A 20,007-nucleotide genomic window follows, 5' to 3' on the forward strand; every position below is an offset into this window, starting at 1 on the left:
GGGGAGGTGGCCTAGGCAAAGGTGCCTTGGCTTTTGGCACAACCGGCTTCGGCATGTCAATTACGTGCTCCCTAGACGGGTTCACGGCCTCTTGATTTTCCATCTCGGTTTCATTAATGTCAATCCTCACTTCATTGTTCACATTGTCATCAACCACATCTTCAACTACCAAAGGACCCGCATCTTCTTGCAACTCAACATCATCTTCAACAACTTGCTTTTGTTTCGAGGCATTCACATCACCGCCTCTCCCACTTCTTGTTGTAACCGCCATAACATGGTTGTTCTCACCCTTTGGGTTCACTACCGTATCACTTGGTAGAGCACCCTTCGGGCGAGTATTCAATGATTGAGAGATTTGGCCTATTTGCACCTCCAAATTCCTAATTGAAGTATTGTGAGAAGCCTATTGCGCATCGGAATCCGCATTCTTTTTCATCATTTATTCGAACATCATTTCAATTCTACCCATTTCATTGTTAGATGAACTAGGGCCCTGGGATGGAAAAGGAGGTGGATTGTTCGGTTGTTGGTACATTGGGGGCTTTTGAAAGCCTTGCCCCCGGTTTCCTTGGTTCCCATTGTTCCATCCGCCTTGATTGTTATTGTTGCCCCAATTGTTGTTATTACCATTCCAATGCCCTTGGTTGCCTTGATTGTTGTTCTGATTGCCCCAGTTGTTGTTTTGATTATTGTTCCCCCAATTACCATTGTCTTGTTGTTGATTGCCCCAATTGCCCTGGGGTCGCCACTGTTGTTGGTTGGAAGAGTTGCCCCGTTGGCCTTGAAAATTGTTTACATATTGTACCTCTTCATTTTGCTCGTCATAGCCATCATTTTGAAACCCATCACAATCATCATCAAATTGCTCAGAATTCCCTTGGTTTTGTTGCCTTCGTTGCCTTCTCTTGTTAACAAGCATATTCACACCCTCCATGGCATTCACTTGGCGAGGATTTTGGACTTGTTGCAACTGTGCCTTAGCCAATTGGTTCATAGTAGTTGTCAACTCCGCTATAGCCTGTCCATGGTCATGTAGTTCCTTATGCAAATGAATAACCGTAGGGTCACCTTGAGAAACATTGGCCCTACTTTGCCATGCGGAGGATGTATCCACCATCTCATCAAGAATCTCACAAGCTTCGTCATAAGTCAACTTCATGAAATTACCCCCAACCAATTGATTTACTATGCATTGATTTGTAGTGTTGATGCCCCGATTGAAGGTTTGTTGTATCATCGCCTCCGTCATATTATTATTGGGGCATTCCTTCACCATTGTTCTAAACCGCTCCCAAATCTCATGCAAAGGTTCCGTGGGTTCTTGTTTAAAGGCCAATATCTCATCTCGAAGTGTCGCTATGTGCCCGGGTGACAAAAATTTAGCAATAAACTTATCCGCCAACTCATCCCAAGTTGTGATGGAATGGTTGGGGAGTCTCTCTAGCCAATCCAATGCTTTCCCCCGAAGTGAGAAGGGGAAAAGCCTCAACCTAAGAGCATCCTCGGACACATTCGTCTGCTTGCTACCCCAACATGTATCCACGAACCCTTTGAGATGTTTTTAGGCATTTTGATCCGCAGCGCCCGTGAAATACCCACGTTGCTCAAGTAGAGTCAACATCACATTGGTTATCTGAAAATTGCCCGCCCGGATTCTAGGAGGGACAATAGCACTTGCATAGCCTTGGTTCGGTAGCACCCGAGGAACCGCTCTTGGAGGTGGCGGAGGAGGGTCTGGAACGTTGTCATTAGCATTGGCCTGGCGGCCTCGTCGTGGTCCGGGAGGTACAAGAGGCACCTCATCGTCTCCAATATCCTCAACCTCCTCCCCCGCAAGCACATTTCCAAGAGGGTCATTTGCATTTAAAGCCATTTTGGTACCTGTAGTATTGACACACACAAATTAGTAACAAAGAAGGAAAGAAGAACAACACACAAAACTAACTAAATAGATAGCCAAAACCGTTAGCTCCCCGGCAACGGCGCCAAAAAGTGATCGCTGCCAACTCCGCACTACTAAAAAGTAGCAAGAGAGGGTCGCAATAGCTTTTACCCGATTTTGGGTCGGGATCGAATCCACAGAGAGCTAGGATTGGAATCGAGTATCTATCTAGTTTAGGATTGCGTATGTGTTCTTAATTGGTCTTCTATTCATTTTTGGTTTTTCTTTATATTCTACTATGATCAAACTACAAATTATAATTGCAACTAAATTAGACTAAGAGTAAATTGCTACAAGTTGTATCTAATGGTTTAAAAGGCACTAGGGTAGTGACTTTCACCTAGGTGGCTAATTGACGGGTAATTGCATCTAAGGCACGATTGACATGATTGGGGAAATATGTTATAACCGTTGCTCGATACTACCCACTCTACACCTCTCGGTAGAAAGAGTGGTTTTGCCCAATTGACTCTCTCAAGACCAATTAGGTATGCATATTTGCCCAAGCAACTAGGGTTCAAGTCGGGTAATTACTCTCTCGAGGTTTAACCCTTTAATTGGGACTATCAAATCTCTTGAGTCCATCCCAATTCCTTGTTGAGTCAATTTTGGAGACTTAGGCTCTCTTTCTCAAGAAGAGCCCAAGTCAACTTAGCACAAACTAGTGTTTGCAACCACTAATTCATAAATTAAACCATAAAATTGACCCAAATAACAAACACCCATAATCAATCTAACCTTAAATCACAACACCCATCAATTACCCACACTAGGGTTGAGCCACAACCCTAGCTAATGGGTCTAGCTACTCATGCTTGAAGAGAAAATCAGAGAAATAGCTGAAGAGGAAGACATATTAATTAATTACTAAAGTAAATACAAAGTTTCAATGATTAAAACCACGTAAAGATGCCAAAAATGGCTAAAAAAATATCGTCTCACGAGCGCAGCTACAGTATTGTAATATCTCATACCCTAAAAATGGAAAAATGTTCTATTTATACTGAGCTGGAAAAACTGGACAAAATTGCCCCTGCGGGGTCAGTGCGGACCGCACAAAATGGTGTGCGGCCGCACTAGGCTCTTGACTCTGAAAAATCAACTCTCTGAAACCAGGCTCCACGGACCGCACAGAATGAACTGCGGCCACGGAGGCATCTAGCGCGGTCCGCACAAATACGACCGCGGACCGCACAGGCTTGAACCTTGGCACTTGACATCTCTCTGAAGTTTGCTTTCGCGGACCGCATAAAATGGTAGTGCGGCCGCGGTGTCATCAGTGCGGGCCGCACAATATCTACTGCGGCCGCACTGCTTTGATGCCTTAAAATCCAGGTCTCTGAATCTCCCTAGTGCGGACCGCACAAAGTGTAGTGCGGCCGCGCTAGGTCTGTTTGTCCTGAGTTGTCTTGTCTTTGGTACTTGTGCAGGTTTCACTCCTTTTGGGCTGATCTTTGACATCTGGTCACTTTGTTGATCAAACCTGCAATCAAGCACAACTTATGAGCCTTTTGGGACTATTTTGTAAGAATTTATAATCAAAGCATAAGCAAGAAGGAGCATGAAAAACGTCAAAATCCCTAGTTATCAACTAACAACGAGGCCAAATACGAGGTCATGATTGTAGGTCTCAAACTAGCCAAAAGCTTGGGAGCGGAGGTGATCGAAGCCAAATGTGACTCCTTCCTCGTGGTGAATCAGGTTTACGAAACCTTTGAAGTTCGAGAAGAACGAATGCAAAGATACTTGGATAAGCTACAAGTAACTCTACACCGGTTCAAGGAATAGACTTTGCAACATATGCCTCGAGATTAAAATAGTGAAGTCGATGCCCTCACAAAGGTCACCGGTCGAAGATAATGAACCAATTCGGGAGCTGTCATACAACTCATGAGGTCAGTGGTCGAAGAAGGCCACGCCGAGATAAACTCCAAAAGCTTGACCTGGGATTGGAGAAACAAATACATAGACTATTTGAAGAACGGAAAACTTCCCTCAGATCCAAAGGAATCGAGGGCCCTGCGCACGAAGGCAGCCCGATTTAGCTTGTCCGAAGATGGAACCTTACTCAGGAGGACGTTCAACGGCCCACTGGCAATATGTCTGGGACCAGGAGATACCGAGTGCGTTTTGAGGGAAGTCCATGAAGGCACATGCGGGAACCACTCAGGTGCCGAATCACTGGTTCGAAAATCAGAGCCGGGTATTACTGGATTGATTTTGAAAAAGATGCGAATGAGTTTGTGCAAAAATGTGATAGGCGTAATGACTTCCCTGCCACTTAATCTTGTATCGGTTTGTAATGCCGATACATGAACTTATAATTTTCCCATTTGAACACTTCAACTTGACGGAACGAATACTAATAAACACATTTAACCATTGACCAACCCTATGTGGAAGTGGCACAACTTACATGGCTAAATTGTGTGCAATTCACGCTGCCAAGGCGCGTGAATAGTTTTATTTTTATTAAAAGAATATTAGAAATAGAATAAAATATAAATAAGAAAGAAAAAAGAAAAAGTAAAAAAGACCTTTCTCTCTCCCCTTCTCTTTTACCCTCCCTTCCCACCTCTTTCATCTCCCCAAGCGAACTCCCCCATCCTGTAAGTTTTTTTCATTTTCTATCCTACTTCCCCCCCCCCCTTTCCCGTTTCTTTTTCCCTTTCTCTTGAACACTCACTAAATGGCTCTTGCACAAGGATGGCAAGAACAAATCTAAAAATAGTCCAAATTGTTATGCGTTTATTTATTGGAAAAAGAAATGGAAATTGAAATTTCTAGATAATCTTATGTTGTTTCCGTGAATTTCGGAAGCATCATCTTGTCTCAAACTTCCAACAACTGCCTAGGTCAATACGAAATAAAACAAGGAAGCTACCAACATATCACAACAAATGAACAAAGTAGAAGAGAGCAGTAGAGCTCGAAAAGAGCAGATTGCTTAACACAGGCTATATACACATGCCACAGTTCAGGGCAAATACACTTTTTGAACCTGCCCCCCCACACAAAACGCCAGACAAAATGGTCAAACTCACATGAATTCTTGCAAATTGGTCCAATTTGGCTTTTGGGTGATTTAGGTTGGTGGAACAACAATATATTTTACTGGAAAAATATGGGTGAAGGGGGGAGGGTATGATTCGGTGGTAGGTGATTATGATTTGATTATGAAGCTTTCATATAGGAGGAAGAAGATGATAGTGAAATGGCTGAGGTTTGGAGTTGTTGGTGGACTATTGGCTGTTTATGGTGGAGAAAAAAGAGAAAGAAAAAGAAATAAAATTTTTTAAAGATTAATTTTTTTTAATAATATAGGACCCACAAATCCACATGTCATATAATTAAGACCAAACATGTGACATAGCATTCATGTCAGAGCGATTGGCGAACACGTTCAACGGAAAGTGTTTATTAGTATTCATCCGTCAAGTTGAAGTTTTCAAATGGGAAAAATATAAGTTCATGTATCGGCTTTACAAACCGGTACAAGTTTAAGTGGTCAGGAAGCCATTACGCCAATGTGATAAATGTCAAAGACATGCACCGATGATTCATCAACCCTGGGAGTTGCTTGATAAGTGGGGATTTTAACCATTATTTGCTCTCTTTTTACTTGAATTTTGGGCTTAAAATGCGTGAAGGTATTCCCAAAAACTAACATAATATGCTTGCTTGCAGGGATTGTTCACAATTAGTCAAAGTATCCATGATCAACTCATAGAGGAGTCAAAACTTGAACAAAGACCAAAACTGGGCCAAGAGCTGACGAACGCGGACCGCGACATAAAAGTGCAGTCGCGAAAGTGCCAACGTGGACGCGATTATTAATTCACGGACCGCGAAGTAGAGATTCAAAGAAGTGGTTTTGGGCACAGGCATGGGCACGGATAGCGACAGAAAGACGCGGCCGCTAAATTACTGGCGCGACCGCGATTGGATTTCACATCGTGTGCTAAGGATCAGAGACTTTGCAAGTTATGCAAAAATGACGAAAGCGGTCCGCGTCAAGAATACGCGGCCGCTAGAAATCGCCCATGCAGACGCGATGAAAAATATGCGGTCCGCTAAAGAAGTCGCTGCCCAGTCTCAGATGTAAAGAAACACGGACCGCGCTCAGTATTACGCGGCCGCGGTCAGAATTACGCTGCCGCGAAACCTCCGTAGGGGCATTTGTCCGAAAATTTCAGCCTAGTATAATTTGATCTTTTTCACATTTTTAGGTTAAGTTTTGTTTTGCTGAGTACGTGAGACGGCCAATTTTACTGTTTTGGGCAATTTTATATTAGATTTAACTTTTAACATTAGCTTTTCATCTCTTAATCTAGTATTATGGATTCTATCTTTATTTCATCTTTGATTTCTGCTATTTCCATGAGTAGCTAAACCCATAGCTAGGGTTATGACCCAATCCTAGTGTGGGTATTTGATGGGTTTTGAATTTTAGGGCTTGAATGTGTATGGGTTAGTAGTATTTAGCCTAGTTCATGCTAGAACTAAGAAATTAGTGGTTGCAAACACTGATTCATGCCTTTATGACTTAGTTTCTACTTGAGAAAGTGGGACTAAGTCTAGGAAAACTAGGCTAACAAGGAATTGGGGCGAACTCAAGAAATTGATAACCCCTATTAAAGGGTTAAACCTAGAGATAGTAATATCCGACTTGAACTGACATCACTTGTATTGCATGAATACCTATTTGGACTTGAGAAAGCCAAATTGGGCAAAATCACTCAAACTACCGAGAGGTATAGGGTGAGTACCCGGGTGTGATGGTTATACTACAACCCCAATTAATCACATGATTGCCCTAGGTTCTTGCTACCTGTTAGATATCCACCTAGGCGGAAGTCACTAACCTAGTCCCTTTAAACCCTTGAAAATTAGCATAAAAAATATTGTACTTAGTTTTAACTATTGCATGCTATAGAATAGAAGTAGAAGTAGAAAACAAACCAACCATGTATGGAAGTGTAATTAAGAGCAAAACACACATCTAGTCTCGGATATAAATCTAACTCCAAACAAATTAACTCCCCGTGGATTCGATCCCTACTCTGTTGGGTAAAGCTGCATCGACCATCCTCGCTGCTCAGTAGTAGTGCTGGCTTGGACCCGATCGCCGCTGCATTCAGTTTTATCCCCATAGCGTTCGTGAAGTGGGGAATAGATATCGCCGGCTCTCTTCCATCGGCACTAGGTAACGCTCAATTTATTTTATTTATGGCTGACTATGTCTCTAAGTGGGTTCAAGCACAGGCTTACCAGAAGGTCAGGGAGAAAGAAGTCATCGACTTCATTTGGGACCACATTGTATGTCGATTTGGAATACCATCCGAAATTGCATGTGACAAAGGAAAACAGTTTATCAACAGTTTATCGAAAGGATCTTATCGACACCTTATCAACCTAGTGGGAACGGGCAAGCCGGATCTACCAACAAAACCATAATACAAAACCACAAGAAAAGGTTGACCGATGCCAAAGGAAAATGGAGAGAAATCTTGCCCAAAGTCCTTTAGGCGTATCGCACAACTTCGAAGTCCAGTACCGGGGCAACCCCGTTTTCTTTGGTTTATGGCGCCAAAGCTTTAATACCAGTCAAAGTTGGGGAGCCGAGCATCAGATTCCGATATGTGACGAATGAAACAAATGACGAGGCCATGAATACGAGCCTGGAGCTATTAGATGAACGACGTGAAGTTGCCTTTGTTCGATTGGCTGCATCGAAACAACAAATTGAAAGGTATTACAATCGAAGGACCAACCTTCGATATTTTTTAAACGTAGCTCATCTCAAACAGTATTAGTGTTGAGGTACGACCCCATTTCAATTCTTTCTATTTTTTAAATAACACTTGCAGCTTATCGACAAGGAACAACACGAAGCCTTTAGGTCTGGAAGCACGCGTTGCTCTCTTTTTCCCTTGAACCGTTTTTTTCCCAATTGGGTTTTTCGGCAAGGTTTTTATTAAGGCAACAATGGATCGTGCTAACTTAGAATTGAAGGTCGATCACGAATCGGCACCGAAGACTATGTTTATAGTACCCGAGATTTCTTTACAATCAACCTCGAATACTGGGGGGGGGGGGGGGGATTTCCCTCGAATATCGAATTGTTCTAGCAAGGAAATTATTTCGAAATTAAAGGGTCTCAATAGATTTGATTTATTGTAAGGGCCAAACGGTCAAAACGAACCGTGCCCACATAGATTGCTCGAACCCTTACATAAAACATGTACGCATGTGAGACTATTTTTGACAAGAATAAAGAGAAGTACTTTCCTTGTAGCTATCTAATGTCTTGGAAAAATTTCCACTTTACAACCCCGTATTTTTGATCTATTATGGAAACGAGCCCAAGGGTCGATTGTAACCGGAGTTCGGATAATCACTCGGGGATTGCCGTCCGTAAAATAAACTCGAACAGATCGAACTATCGAACATCGGGGGCATAAGATCTCTTAGGAAACTCTCAAATTTTAAAGGCCACGACCATACCCCCTCGGGGATTGCTATCTTAGGCAAGCCTGGATAACTCGAGAAAACGAGCCCACTGGGCTACACTAGAACTAAAAGGCTACGGTCAATTTAACACGGTTCGGAGACGTCCAAAATCCATAACAAATATAGGCCTTCGAAAAAGAAAAATTCTTTCACAACTGGTTCTAAAGGCTACCCTCGGCAGAATCTTAAACTCAAGATATTTTCGGGAAAAAACTTCGGTAACACCGAACTCTGATAACGCCTTAACCCAGAAAGGCAATAAAGGAAAGGTTTGTTCGTATCCTCGAACACAACTTTATTACTTCATGCTACGACATTCCAACCTTTGTAAATACGAATGATAAACCAAAGGAGAGCCGAAAAGGGTAGAAAGACTTATATATGTACATAAAAGATCTTTTACAAAGGCCAGATCGGCCAAATACAAAATACAAAGGCCTAAGGGCTACTTTTACCTCGGGTTCGAGAGGTCATTCTCACTCAACTAGAAAGCCTAAGGGCTACCTTAAATCAAGCTCGAACAAATCCTCACTCAGGGACTACGGGCTATCTTAATTCGAGATCGAACACTCGCTCAGGGATTATCGATCAAAAAATGATCGAGGGCAGTACTTATTATCGATCCTTATTATCTCGATCTTGGACATTCGAATGCAATATCATTTAATGACAAAATTATAAATTTTTGCTAAGGCATTCTGACCTTTGAATAAATCAAAAAGACAATAGACTCAGAAGACATGGAAGGGAAAAAGTTTTATATATTCATCAAAAACTTTTTACAAAGGCAACACGGCCCCATGGAAATTCTTTTCAAAGGCCGAAGCGACCTCAATAGAAATTCAAAAAAACTATCTATAAGCCTAAGTGGCCTAGTCGTCTCCGAGAGAGGCATCTCCGCCCTCGGGGTCTTCTCCACTTTTGGATTCGCTCATGCTTCCAGACTCGTCGTCATCGTCGGGGTAAGCTAATCTCCAGGCTTCATCTTCGAGCTCCTAAGCACTCTCGATCTCGGTTGTGAGATCAAAGCCCCGAGCATGGATTCCCTGGTCTACCTTTGAGATTGATATTTGGCGTGCTCGGCGACCTTTTCTGCTCGAACGTGAGAGGCCTTGGCAACCTCCTTTGCTCGAATTTGAGCGACATCGGCATCGGCCCGGTAAATAGCCACCACTACGTCAGCATCGGCCTTGGCTGCCTTGACTTCAGATTTGGCCGCTTCGAGCTCCGCGACTTTATTCTCCCGAGCAGAAACTGCTGAACCCAACTGGTACTGGAGCTCCTTAACTTGCTTGGCCCGTGCCAAGATTTCCTCTTTCATACCTCGGAGCTGGTTTTTAGCCGAGGCCAGTTGGGCCCGAGCATTCTCCTTCTTTGAGGCTAGGCGGTCCATTTTTTCTCTCCATCCTTCGGCCTCGATTTTAGTGCATCAGCCTCTTCACGGAGTTGCCTGATCATGTCAAGATTTTGTTGGGCCTGCGGGTTCGAACCATTAGCTACCACACCCGAATCACTGTCACTAACTTCAAATATTCTTCCTACTTGCTCGACCAGTTCGGCGTGGTCTTTCTGAGCCGTTTCTAGCTCAGCGCGGAGGCCTTTAGCTTCCCCTTCTCTTCGCTCGCTGAGAAGCTTGAAGGCATCCTTTTCCTCAGTAAGCCCTTGGATCTCGACCTTATACTGGCTCAGCTCCCTTCGAAATCGGAGGAAAGCCTCATGATGAAGCACAAAAGCCTACAAAAATAGTAAAGGAAGTTATATAAAAGGAGAAAAATCTATATGTAAATTAACATCGGCAGGGAGATCTGGGATTACCCGGTTCAGAGCTTGTTGGGCTTCGTTGAAAAGACAAGGTGTTCCCACCTCATCCATCTTGGCTTGGTCTTCCTCGGTGACCAAGCATCGGAGGTGACTAGCCACCCCTACGGGGGCAGAGAGAACCTGACATCCTTCGGGACCGCGATGACAATTGATCGTTTACGCCACGGGATCGACGCTGGGAGCCGGAAACTGGTCGGTCAGTTTAAAACTCGAGGAGGATTCATTCGAGCTCTTCCTCGGTATTTCCAAGTCACCCAGACCCGTGACGTCTTCCACTGCAACAAAGTAACCATGGAAAAGGTCTTCGCCCCCATGGACCCCTTCACCGTGGCAAGCCTCCATCGCTTGAGCATCCTTGATCGTCGAATCAGAGAATGAAGGCAATGAAGGGGAATCTCCAATCTCTATCGCCCCGAGTAAATCTTTTGGGCGTCATCAGCATCCGCCGCCTCCTTAATAGCCTTTTGCACCTCGAGGTAAAGCGACTTCAGCTCTTTCTGGCTTGGGGACTTCGGCTGAGGCTTCCCCCTCGGGCTCATTAAGTCAAGGCGGAGCAATTTTAGCTCCCCCGGCTCGGAGATTTTTCGAGCATCAGCGCCTGCCCGCGCTCGGGCCACCAACCTGGTTTCTTCTTCATCCTCTTCGGACTCATCTAGTAGCCGACGGACCGAGTCCATTGTTAGAGGGATGACATTTCCCTTGGGCTTACGGGTTCGCCTCTTTTTGGGCTTCTTCTCATCCGACTTCGTGGAACTCGGAGCCCCTCTCCTCTTCCGCTCTTTTTTCTTCTTCGGAGCAGATGGTTGGGGAAGGATTTCTTCATCGCCAGATGGGGGCCTCATTGGCACATCCTTCCCGAGACCTGCAAAAGAAAGATAAGTAAGATCAAAGGGAATTCGAACAATGCCCAAATTGTTAAGTCACAAAGGAAAACTTACCATGGTTACGGGCCTCCCATCGGCCTTTCTCCAAATCGCGCCATGCACGCTCAGCATGTGTCGATTTCGATACTAGGCTCCTGACCCAGCTCTCGAGTTGGGGAACCCCACCCAGCATCCAGGCAACGGGTGCATAAGGTAAAACCCTGGATTAAAAAATAAAGACAATAAGCAGAAATTAAGGACAGAGTTATACTTACGTCTCATATTCCATTTCTCAGGAAATGGGATACTCTCGGCCGGGATCGAGTCCGAGGTCTTCACTCGGACAAATCGGCCCATCCAGCTCCGGTTATTGTCTTCATCTATGCTCGAGAAAGGTGCCTTGGAGGCCCGACGTTGAAGCTTTATTAATCCCCCTCGATAGAGTCGGGGGCTATATAGGCGTATGAGGTGGTCGAGGGTAAAGGGAAGCCCATCGACTTGGCTCACATAGAAACGGAGCAATATCACTATCCTCCAGAAAGAGGGGCGAATCTGACCCAGGGTCACTTCGTACTTCTTGCAGTCTATAATGACCGGATCCAAAGGACCCAATGTGAAAGGGTAAGTGTAAACACTTAGAAACCCTTCCACATGGGTAGTGATTGATTCCTCAGGTGAGGGCACCACCATGTGCTTGTCGACCCAACTGCAGTCCTCTTTAACTTAGTCGAGGAGATTACCGGTGGTCGTGCATGTATACCTCGACATTGGCTCGCATCGACCCGCAACCGAGGGGTCTTTTCAACCTTGAAGTCGGAGTCAATGATGCACCCTCTGGGAAAGAATTCAGGGCCTGGCTCCGCCGATGGTTGTTCGCCGGCCGGCCGGGACGAGGAAGCAGCTTCCTTTTGCGGAACAGTTTTAAAGTCTTAGCCATTTTACTTTTGCGAGTGAAGAAAAATGGAAATTGAGGAGAGATGCTTGGCATTTTGTGATGAAAGAGGCGAAGAAACACCAAAGATCTGAAAGTTCAGAGCTTTTAGGGAGGCAAAGGATTTTAGAGATTAGAGCAAAGAAGATTTGAAAGTAAAGTTTGGGCAAAAGAAGAAAGATACATTTATAGGTTGAAGACGATGATTCAGAACCGGTAGTGGCCGACAACAACTGACATGCGTTTAATGCCATGATATTCGAACCGACGGGACGTTTCAGTATCCACTTGTCGCTGACGTCATGTTTGGGTTCGTCGCTTATGTCATGACCATCGAGATGGGATTGGAAAAGATCATATCGTTTCTCGTCGCCTTCTCTCCGAGAAACGAGGGGACTATTTGTATACGGTCAAAATCGGGCTTGACCTGGAACGAGGCAGACCAAGGTTCGACCCTACGTTATATCAGACCATGGCGTAAAGTTAGACTGCCGAGCTCCAGACCAATCGAGATCGAAGTCGGCTAAGAGCGGAGCTAGGTAGGATAGAGATCGAGCAAGATCGAGGAAAGCTTACCGAGCCAAATAACGGAAAACTAAAATATCCGCAGTCGGGCGAGGCTCACCGCTGAAATCCAGGCACGTATCAAGAAGAGGCCGATTAATTAGCCAATCATGGGATTTCTTACAGTATTTAGAATTGTACCAAGAGTAGGACTCCCCTACTATATAAATGGGGTCTGTTCATTTGTAAATATCATCATATTCACGTTACATAAAGCAATAGATCATCTTCTTAAGCTCTCAATACTTTGCTATTCTGTTCATACTTTCCAGTAAATACTTATCTGATTCGAGGGTGACCTAGCTCGAGGATCAAAGATAGACATCTCATTCGGCTTGCTTTATTTTTATTTAATTTCAATATCTATTTACGTTCTCTCTCAGTATGTATAAAGTAAGATCACGTGTCCTTAAAACCACAGTATAAATTCAATTGTTATCCGTTTTTAGGGTAAACAAGACCATTGACTGACGAAGTGGACAGATATTGCTCCATTTAAGGGTGTACTGGGAGAACTAGAAGGGATCCAACAACCCACAACAATTTCATAAGACCTAAGGGAGAGAGAAGGTAGGGACTAGGGACTCTCAATTTTAAAATTATCTATAGGATAAAATGAGAAATTTAAAGTTAAATAATTTTTAAATATAAAAAGTTAGACATACTAAAAAGAAAAATGCATCACGTTGCCAATATCGACAGCAGCTCCTGTTCAAGCTCTTGTTTCGATTCCCGCAAAAGAAATTATTTCAGTCTCAACTGGATAAATGAACAGCTTCGCATCTATTTCCTATTGTAATGACAAAGGTTTTTCTACTGATCCAGTGTCAGATAATTGGGAATACGCTTTCAGCTCTTAATTGAGACATTAACTTCAATGAGATTAAAAGGTGACATAGATATGAAAATAGAGCTTCTTTAAGGTGATTCTCAAGCAGGTGTGATCTTCAGATATAACAATTTTGGTTTTGTTAGTGATTTTATTTCTCAATTTTGCAAAGGTTGATGAATATTTCTTCGATCTTTTTCCTTGCGTAGCTCGAGCTAGCCTCTCCCCTCAAGTTTCTTTTTTTTTTTTTCCCGCTATATGGAGTTCAAATCTCTTGGTCCATATACTAACATAGTTCTACCATCATAGTGGCGGACACTGAAATTTATATTATTATCGCAATTTGTCATATAAGTATGTTTAAGTCTAGAAATATGATGGTTTTAAGGTTTTCCTCCCAATCCCAAATTGATATTTATTTTTGTATTATTCACAATCAGTATCGGTCCATTGTATATATACGTATTTACCTACACAAATATAAAGAAAATTGTAATAAAGCAGTGCCGATCAAGGTTAAAATTTTTCTATTTTAATATTTTGTCTTAATATAAATGTCGTAAAATAAGCTGCTTTGATCAATCTTAACCTTATATGGAGAAATCATGCCTCATGCTACGTTTTTTCAAATGTAAAAAGAACAACTTTCAATTCCAATAGAGGAAAGAAACGGTCAATTAACAACATTAATCAAAGAGAAAAGAAAAAGATTCATTCTAGGTGGGCCATAAAAGATTTAAATCAATTATTTAAGTTAAAACATATTGATAGTGTTAAACTAACTTAATTAATCATTTTATGCTTCCTATAAACAACAATCCATAGTAAGCTTCTAAGTAATATAATAGTGTAAAAAATCTTTTGTTATTTAAAATTAAATTCATTTAGAAAAGCTAAATAGCCAACGAACTACAAATTTAAAGAGAAACAAAAATCGTTCCCTGTTATGACTTATGACTGGAATTTTTTAATTTCTTTATTTATTTGTTTGAACCATTAGCTGAGGACTTGAGGTAAAAGAGCTTTCTATTTTAGTGTACGTTAACCATTAATTAATACTACTAGAGCTATCATATTTCGGGTGGAATATTTTAAAATGCCCTTTTCCTTTTCTCAATAGAAACTAAAATGTTTTTTTTTCTTTTCACACGGTTAATAAGAAAATTAAAAAAACAGAAGTTTAAGTGGGAATTGGGATGGTAATTCGAATTGCTGTTTGCATAGAGCGGGTAGGGGAAAAATTAGAACCGGTCGGGTCGGGTCAGGAGATTATCTATAAATACCGCAATTTTGCCGCCATTTCAGTAAAATTCAAATAAGAAATCAGTAGCAGATGAATATTTGATCTGAGAGAGAAGCTTCAACACGGAAAATACGTGCTAGGGTTTCAATTCCGTAGGAAACTTACATTTTGCCGTCAGATTTCGAATTTGTGGAAGGTTTTGTGGAATTTGTACAGCTCTATATAGGTTTCGTACCTCGCGATTTGAATTTCAATTTCAAATGCGTTATTTCTTTTATCTCTGATTTTCAGGTTATTCCTACACTTGAGATATTCATCGGCGATTTATAAACTCTAAGTTCCGATTTTGCTTGTATTCCAAATATTGCAAGTACGAAGCAAAATGAATTTCGCTGTGTATGTGTGTGTGTGTTTTCTGTAATGTTTTGTTGATTACGTATATATTTCTTCTAGGTTCCGGTTTTTGTTTGTCTTCTTCTGGTTATTAAAGAGCATTTCATATTCTGTAAGTGCGAAGCAGAATTCTCGCTGTGTGTGTGTGTGTTTTGGGTAATATTTTGTTGTTTACGTATATATTTCTTCTAGGTTCTGATGTTTGTTTGTTTTGTTCTGATTATTCAGGAGTATTTCAAATTTCGTAACTACGAAGCAAAATGAATCTCACTGTCTGTGTTTTTATTTATTTTTAAATTATTTTGTTGATCATGTATATATTTCTCCTTCATTTTCAGGTTTCCGATCAAACGTATTGTGGATAAGACAGTTATTGAGCTCGTCTGAAGGTGAAATTTTTTTGCCTAAGCACTTGATATTCTTATTATCTGTTTCGCGGTTTGAAAAGTATAGGACTGAGGCATTGAGATCATATTTCCAACTTGTTTGGTTCTGAGACATAGTAGTTGTAGTAGTAGTAGTAGTTGTTGTAAACTGAGAGCGTTTTACACTACCGATGTAGTTTAGCTGATAGCTGGTTTATATCTTTTACAGTTTGTCAATTTATATCTATTATATACAGTTACCTATTAGTTGGCTTTAGTTGATTTTAAGCACCGGATAGTTTAAAATATTTTCTCTACCATTTTTGAAGAATTTGCTGTGCAACTGCATTCTGGCTAATACTTCTGTTTACCTGAATTCTTAGTTAACTTGGTTCATGCGTAATCATGATGTTTTTCTTTATAGAAAGTTGAGTATTCATCACCATGATAAACTCTGATTTTTCAACACATAAGCAGCAGGCAATTTCAAGTGATAGTTAGCTAGCTTTTCTATGCCAGTTATCAAAACTAGTTTTGTCATTTTTGTGTTTCCAGTTAGTTTACTTCAGCTAGAGGTTTCAGTTATTGGATATTCTAGCTGCCATTAGGCAGTTCTTCTTTCAAGTCAAGAATATTTGAAATTGGATTAGCTAGCTACAGCTGGCTGTTAGTGGATTGTCTCTTTCTGTAACTTGAGATGCAAAGGTCGTTCTGCAATGTTGTCGACTTTGCTGTAGGGATAATTTAGTCATTTCTTATTGACTATTCTGTGTCTATATCCATAGAATGCATTGGATCAGAAATGTTATGCTCAAAATTTTGAATGATTCCAGAACTTTGTATAATGTGCTATGAAATTGACAATCATCTTTGAATGTTGAGATGAGATGCAATGCTTGCTGGCGAGAACTGGAAGGACAGGCCATCACCACCACATGTGGCCACGTTTTCTGTATCCTAGTTTTATATGTATTCCATATAGACATGCATATGTTTTGTGTGTGTTCCAGCCCCCAAGAGAATGTCTTAGCGGCCGAAGAACTAGAGTTACAATCATGAGAATCAAGTTCTGAATCCAACAGAGGTGACACTAAGTGAATTCTTCCATTCTTCCAATCTCTTGGTAGCAGAATTATCCGTTACCTATATTAGTGGGAGGTAGCATGTACTGATGGCTTAATCGATGTGTGGAATCTGACCTGGCACCACCATATCCAAGAAGAGAAAAAAATTGTGATTTCCATGCAGACATGTATTTTTTGTGCAGTTTCCTCATGGATATGATTTTGGTGTACAACTGCTATGATTCCTTAACAATGTTAATAGGCCCGAACGATGCTAGTAAGATTCTCAGCAATGATGCCGCTTGTCCTATCTGTGATCAAGTTCTGTCTAAGAGGTTAGTCCTATCTAATATCACCTTATGGTTGAAGTGTGGTTTTGGTCACCTAAAGACGATGATTTCGCAAAAGGTATATAACTATATCCTAAATTTGCTTCTTCTCTAGCTTCTTGTCCCTTTCTTCTTTTGATTCATTATTCTAGATCTTTTCTTTCTCCTTCCTTTTTTGTCGGGAGGGGGTGGGGCTTATGACACTTCCAGAAAATTGTTTTGTTTTCCACTGCTAAATTTGGTATAGTAATTGGTTTTCTTTTGCTTTTACTAGCATTATCTAATCACTCAAAGTAATGTGTAGCATTTTGTCGAATTGGCTATCATGTAATTAATTATCTGACGTTTTTGCCTCAGTCTCATGAAACCTGTGGATGTCAATCCAAGTGATGAATGGACAAATGTAAGCATACATCCATGAAACGATTGCTCCTTTATCACTTTTATAGTTCCTGTGACCTAATCATATTTGTTTCTCACACATTTCATCATTAGCATCCTAGTTAAAATTTGTTCACCCTCATGCAGATGGTCATGACTGGAATATCACCACAGATATGTATCCTTCATAGTGCTGTATTGCAACATCTGTAATATTCAGTTTTACTTTTAAAACATAGTGAAGTTGGGTTAGTTAAATTAACGTACTACTTCCCAAATTGGATTTAGTGTAATAGCACTTTTCAGAAATGGTATTTACATCAGCTTCATTATTTTCTCCTTAACCATACCCAGTAATGAAGAGTGCCTACAAAAGTGTGACGTTCTACATTGGGCAAAAGGAATTGGAAATGCAATTCAAGGTGAACAAGTTAGTCGCTCAATACCAACAGAAATGTGAGATGATGCAAGAGAAATTCGCTGAAAAGTTTGAGCAAGTGCGTACTGCATACCAGAAAGCGGCTAAAAAGTGCCACATGCTGGAACAAGAGATCGAGAGCTTATCTAAAGACAAGCAGGAACTCCAAGAAAAGTTTGCTGAGAAATCCAGGTTCTTCTTACAGTTTTTAACAGAGATTCTATTTGTCCAAGAAAAAAAAAAAGAATTCCGATGGAACTGCAAAAGTGTGCTCAAGTTATCCACTATAATCTATTGACTGAGGAGGTTGCAAAGTGTGCGGTGCTTTACTACTGGAATCCACTATCTTTGGTACATGCTCTCAGAATTAACATAGGTCCATGTTGTCAGGCAAAAGAGAAAACTTGATGAAATGTATGATCAGTTGAGAAATGAATATGATTCAGTAAAGCGCTCGGCCATTCAGCCAAGTAATTTCTTTTCAAGGACAGAGCCTGATATGTTCGCAAATCCTGCTAATATGATGGACAACAGAGATCATATGGGAAAAGGTAATCATTTTATTTTAAGAATAATCACATGGCATATGTGAGTTTGGTGCAGTTTGGCAAACTAGATTTGTTCTTCTTAGTGTATGAATACTCATTGACAAAATTCTTTGCATTTAAAGATGAATTCTACTTGGTATATGAACACTCAACTGTCAAAGTACTTCGAATTTTGGATATTTCGCTCTCAAAGCTGCACTAACCTTTGAGCAAAGTATTAGTTGACTCATTTATCGCAGATTGGTCGGTCACTCCTGAAACTCCAGGACCAAGAGAAGACATATGGCCTCCAGCAAGAAAGAATAGTTCCAACTCTGGCCCTTTTGATATCTCGAGTGGATCCCCTGCAAGACAATCAGCAATACCAGCAGATACTGGAAATAGAAGAGCAAGTGCACGTCCTATGCTTGGTGTTGGAACTGGAGCAAGCAATCCCTCACAGACCCTTAGGAATCTCATCCTTTCACCGATTAAGAGACCTCAGCTCTCCCGCAACCGACCACAGATGTTCACGTAAGCCACAAAATTTACATCCAATAAGCTGAGATATCAAAAGCTGAATTCTTAAAAGAATTGGTTTTCCAGGTTTTGAAGTCGGGAGATCTTTCAATTTCAATAGTGTGGAGAAATATATACTTGAGATGCAACAATGGATCAGGTTTCCTGACATTTTACAGTGGGAAATTTTGTTTTGTGAATTAAAGTGCCAGATATTGGTATGCTTGCTGACTTTCCTTAGCGGCGGAAAAACTAAATATAAAATCATATGGAGTAAGGTTTCATAGTTTACAGACAAGTGGATGATGTGATATGAGTTACAGTTTAATAGCTGTAACTTCTCGTATACTACTTAAGTGTAGGGTAAAAATTCCGCTAGAAGTCTTCTCTTCTTCTATCTTCATTTCTCCCTCCTCACTCGAAGATAATTTGGGCAGGATATTACCAGTCCCATATATAGAACTTCCAGGTGGACTCCTAAAAATTTAATTCCAAGTCTTGTTACTTTTTCGTTTCTTCCTAAATGTAGTGTCTAGGGACTGTTTAAAACCTGTTCTAGCGTGATCTTCTGAAATACTTCAAAATATAAGTCATGCTCATTTTTGACTGTATTAGCATCTTTAGTTTTATGTCAACAGATAGTGTCTAGAGGTAATTTTCTCGTGATAAAGTCTAAATGGACTTGATTTCTTGTGCTTGGGTGCTGCTGCTTTGGTTCTTAAAATTTGACAACATTTAATTAGGATACAAGTTTATTTGTTGTTATTTTGTGTTGATCAGCTTTCCACTGTAATGAAACTCTGCTGTCTCACATATATGTTATAAATCAGCACCAGTAAATTCATTCTTATTTGAAGAGCTGGTGAGATTTTACCAGCAAATTACTAGTATTAGTCTTGTCACTCTGCTGTAAATTACCTGTACTCTTTAGAATTTTATGAAACGACACTCCGTTCCTAGTACAGAAACGTCAAACAAATGGTTCAAGGATATAAACTGACAGTGCTTTGCTTGTCATCAATTCAAGGAACATCTATTAGACCTCCAGATGACATGCGGCTAACTTACAAAAGCATATTTCTGTATTATATAATCTCGTGATATCAAGTGTGAAGGCAAGAAAACTTTCAAAATTGGAGCTTTTTGGGGCAATTTAGTGATGGGTAAAAACTTATCAGCATCTAATGTTTACACAAATATTATTAATTTACCACGATCAACATATGCAGACCAAATTAGCGAAAATTATTAGAAGTAAAAGCAATACTCCAACTTGCATACAAGATATTTATACGTAGATTT

General features: G+C 41.0%; 1 protein-coding gene across 6 annotated transcripts; it reads left to right on the plus strand.

Moving 5' to 3' along the window:
- The first annotated feature begins 14,695 nt into the window (after positions 1-14,695).
- LOC109238260 (E3 ubiquitin-protein ligase CCNB1IP1 homolog) lies at positions 14,696-19,631 on the plus strand. Of its 6 annotated transcripts, none has more exons than XM_019404693.1 (10): positions 14,696-15,000; positions 15,441-15,491; positions 16,350-16,419; positions 16,794-16,866; positions 17,218-17,263; positions 17,389-17,419; positions 17,596-17,851; positions 18,050-18,210; positions 18,447-18,720; positions 18,793-19,628. In XM_019404693.1, the coding sequence occupies exons 3-10, from the start codon at positions 16,350-16,352 to the stop codon at positions 18,797-18,799; spliced, it is 918 nt and encodes a 305-aa protein (XP_019260238.1). In that variant the 5' UTR covers positions 14,696-15,000; positions 15,441-15,491; the 3' UTR covers positions 18,800-19,628. The 6 variants fall into 6 exon arrangements, with proteins under 6 accessions (XP_019260238.1, XP_019260239.1, XP_019260241.1 ...); XM_019404694.1 differs by having other exon boundaries at positions 14,696-14,935; XM_019404696.1 differs by having other exon boundaries at positions 15,441-16,419; positions 18,474-18,720; positions 18,793-19,631.
- Positions 19,632-20,007: the final 376 nt, after the last annotated feature.

Source organism: Nicotiana attenuata, unplaced genomic scaffold, assembly GCF_001879085.1.
Source record: "Nicotiana attenuata strain UT unplaced genomic scaffold, NIATTr2, whole genome shotgun sequence".
NCBI classification, from domain to species: domain Eukaryota; kingdom Viridiplantae; phylum Streptophyta; class Magnoliopsida; order Solanales; family Solanaceae; genus Nicotiana; species Nicotiana attenuata.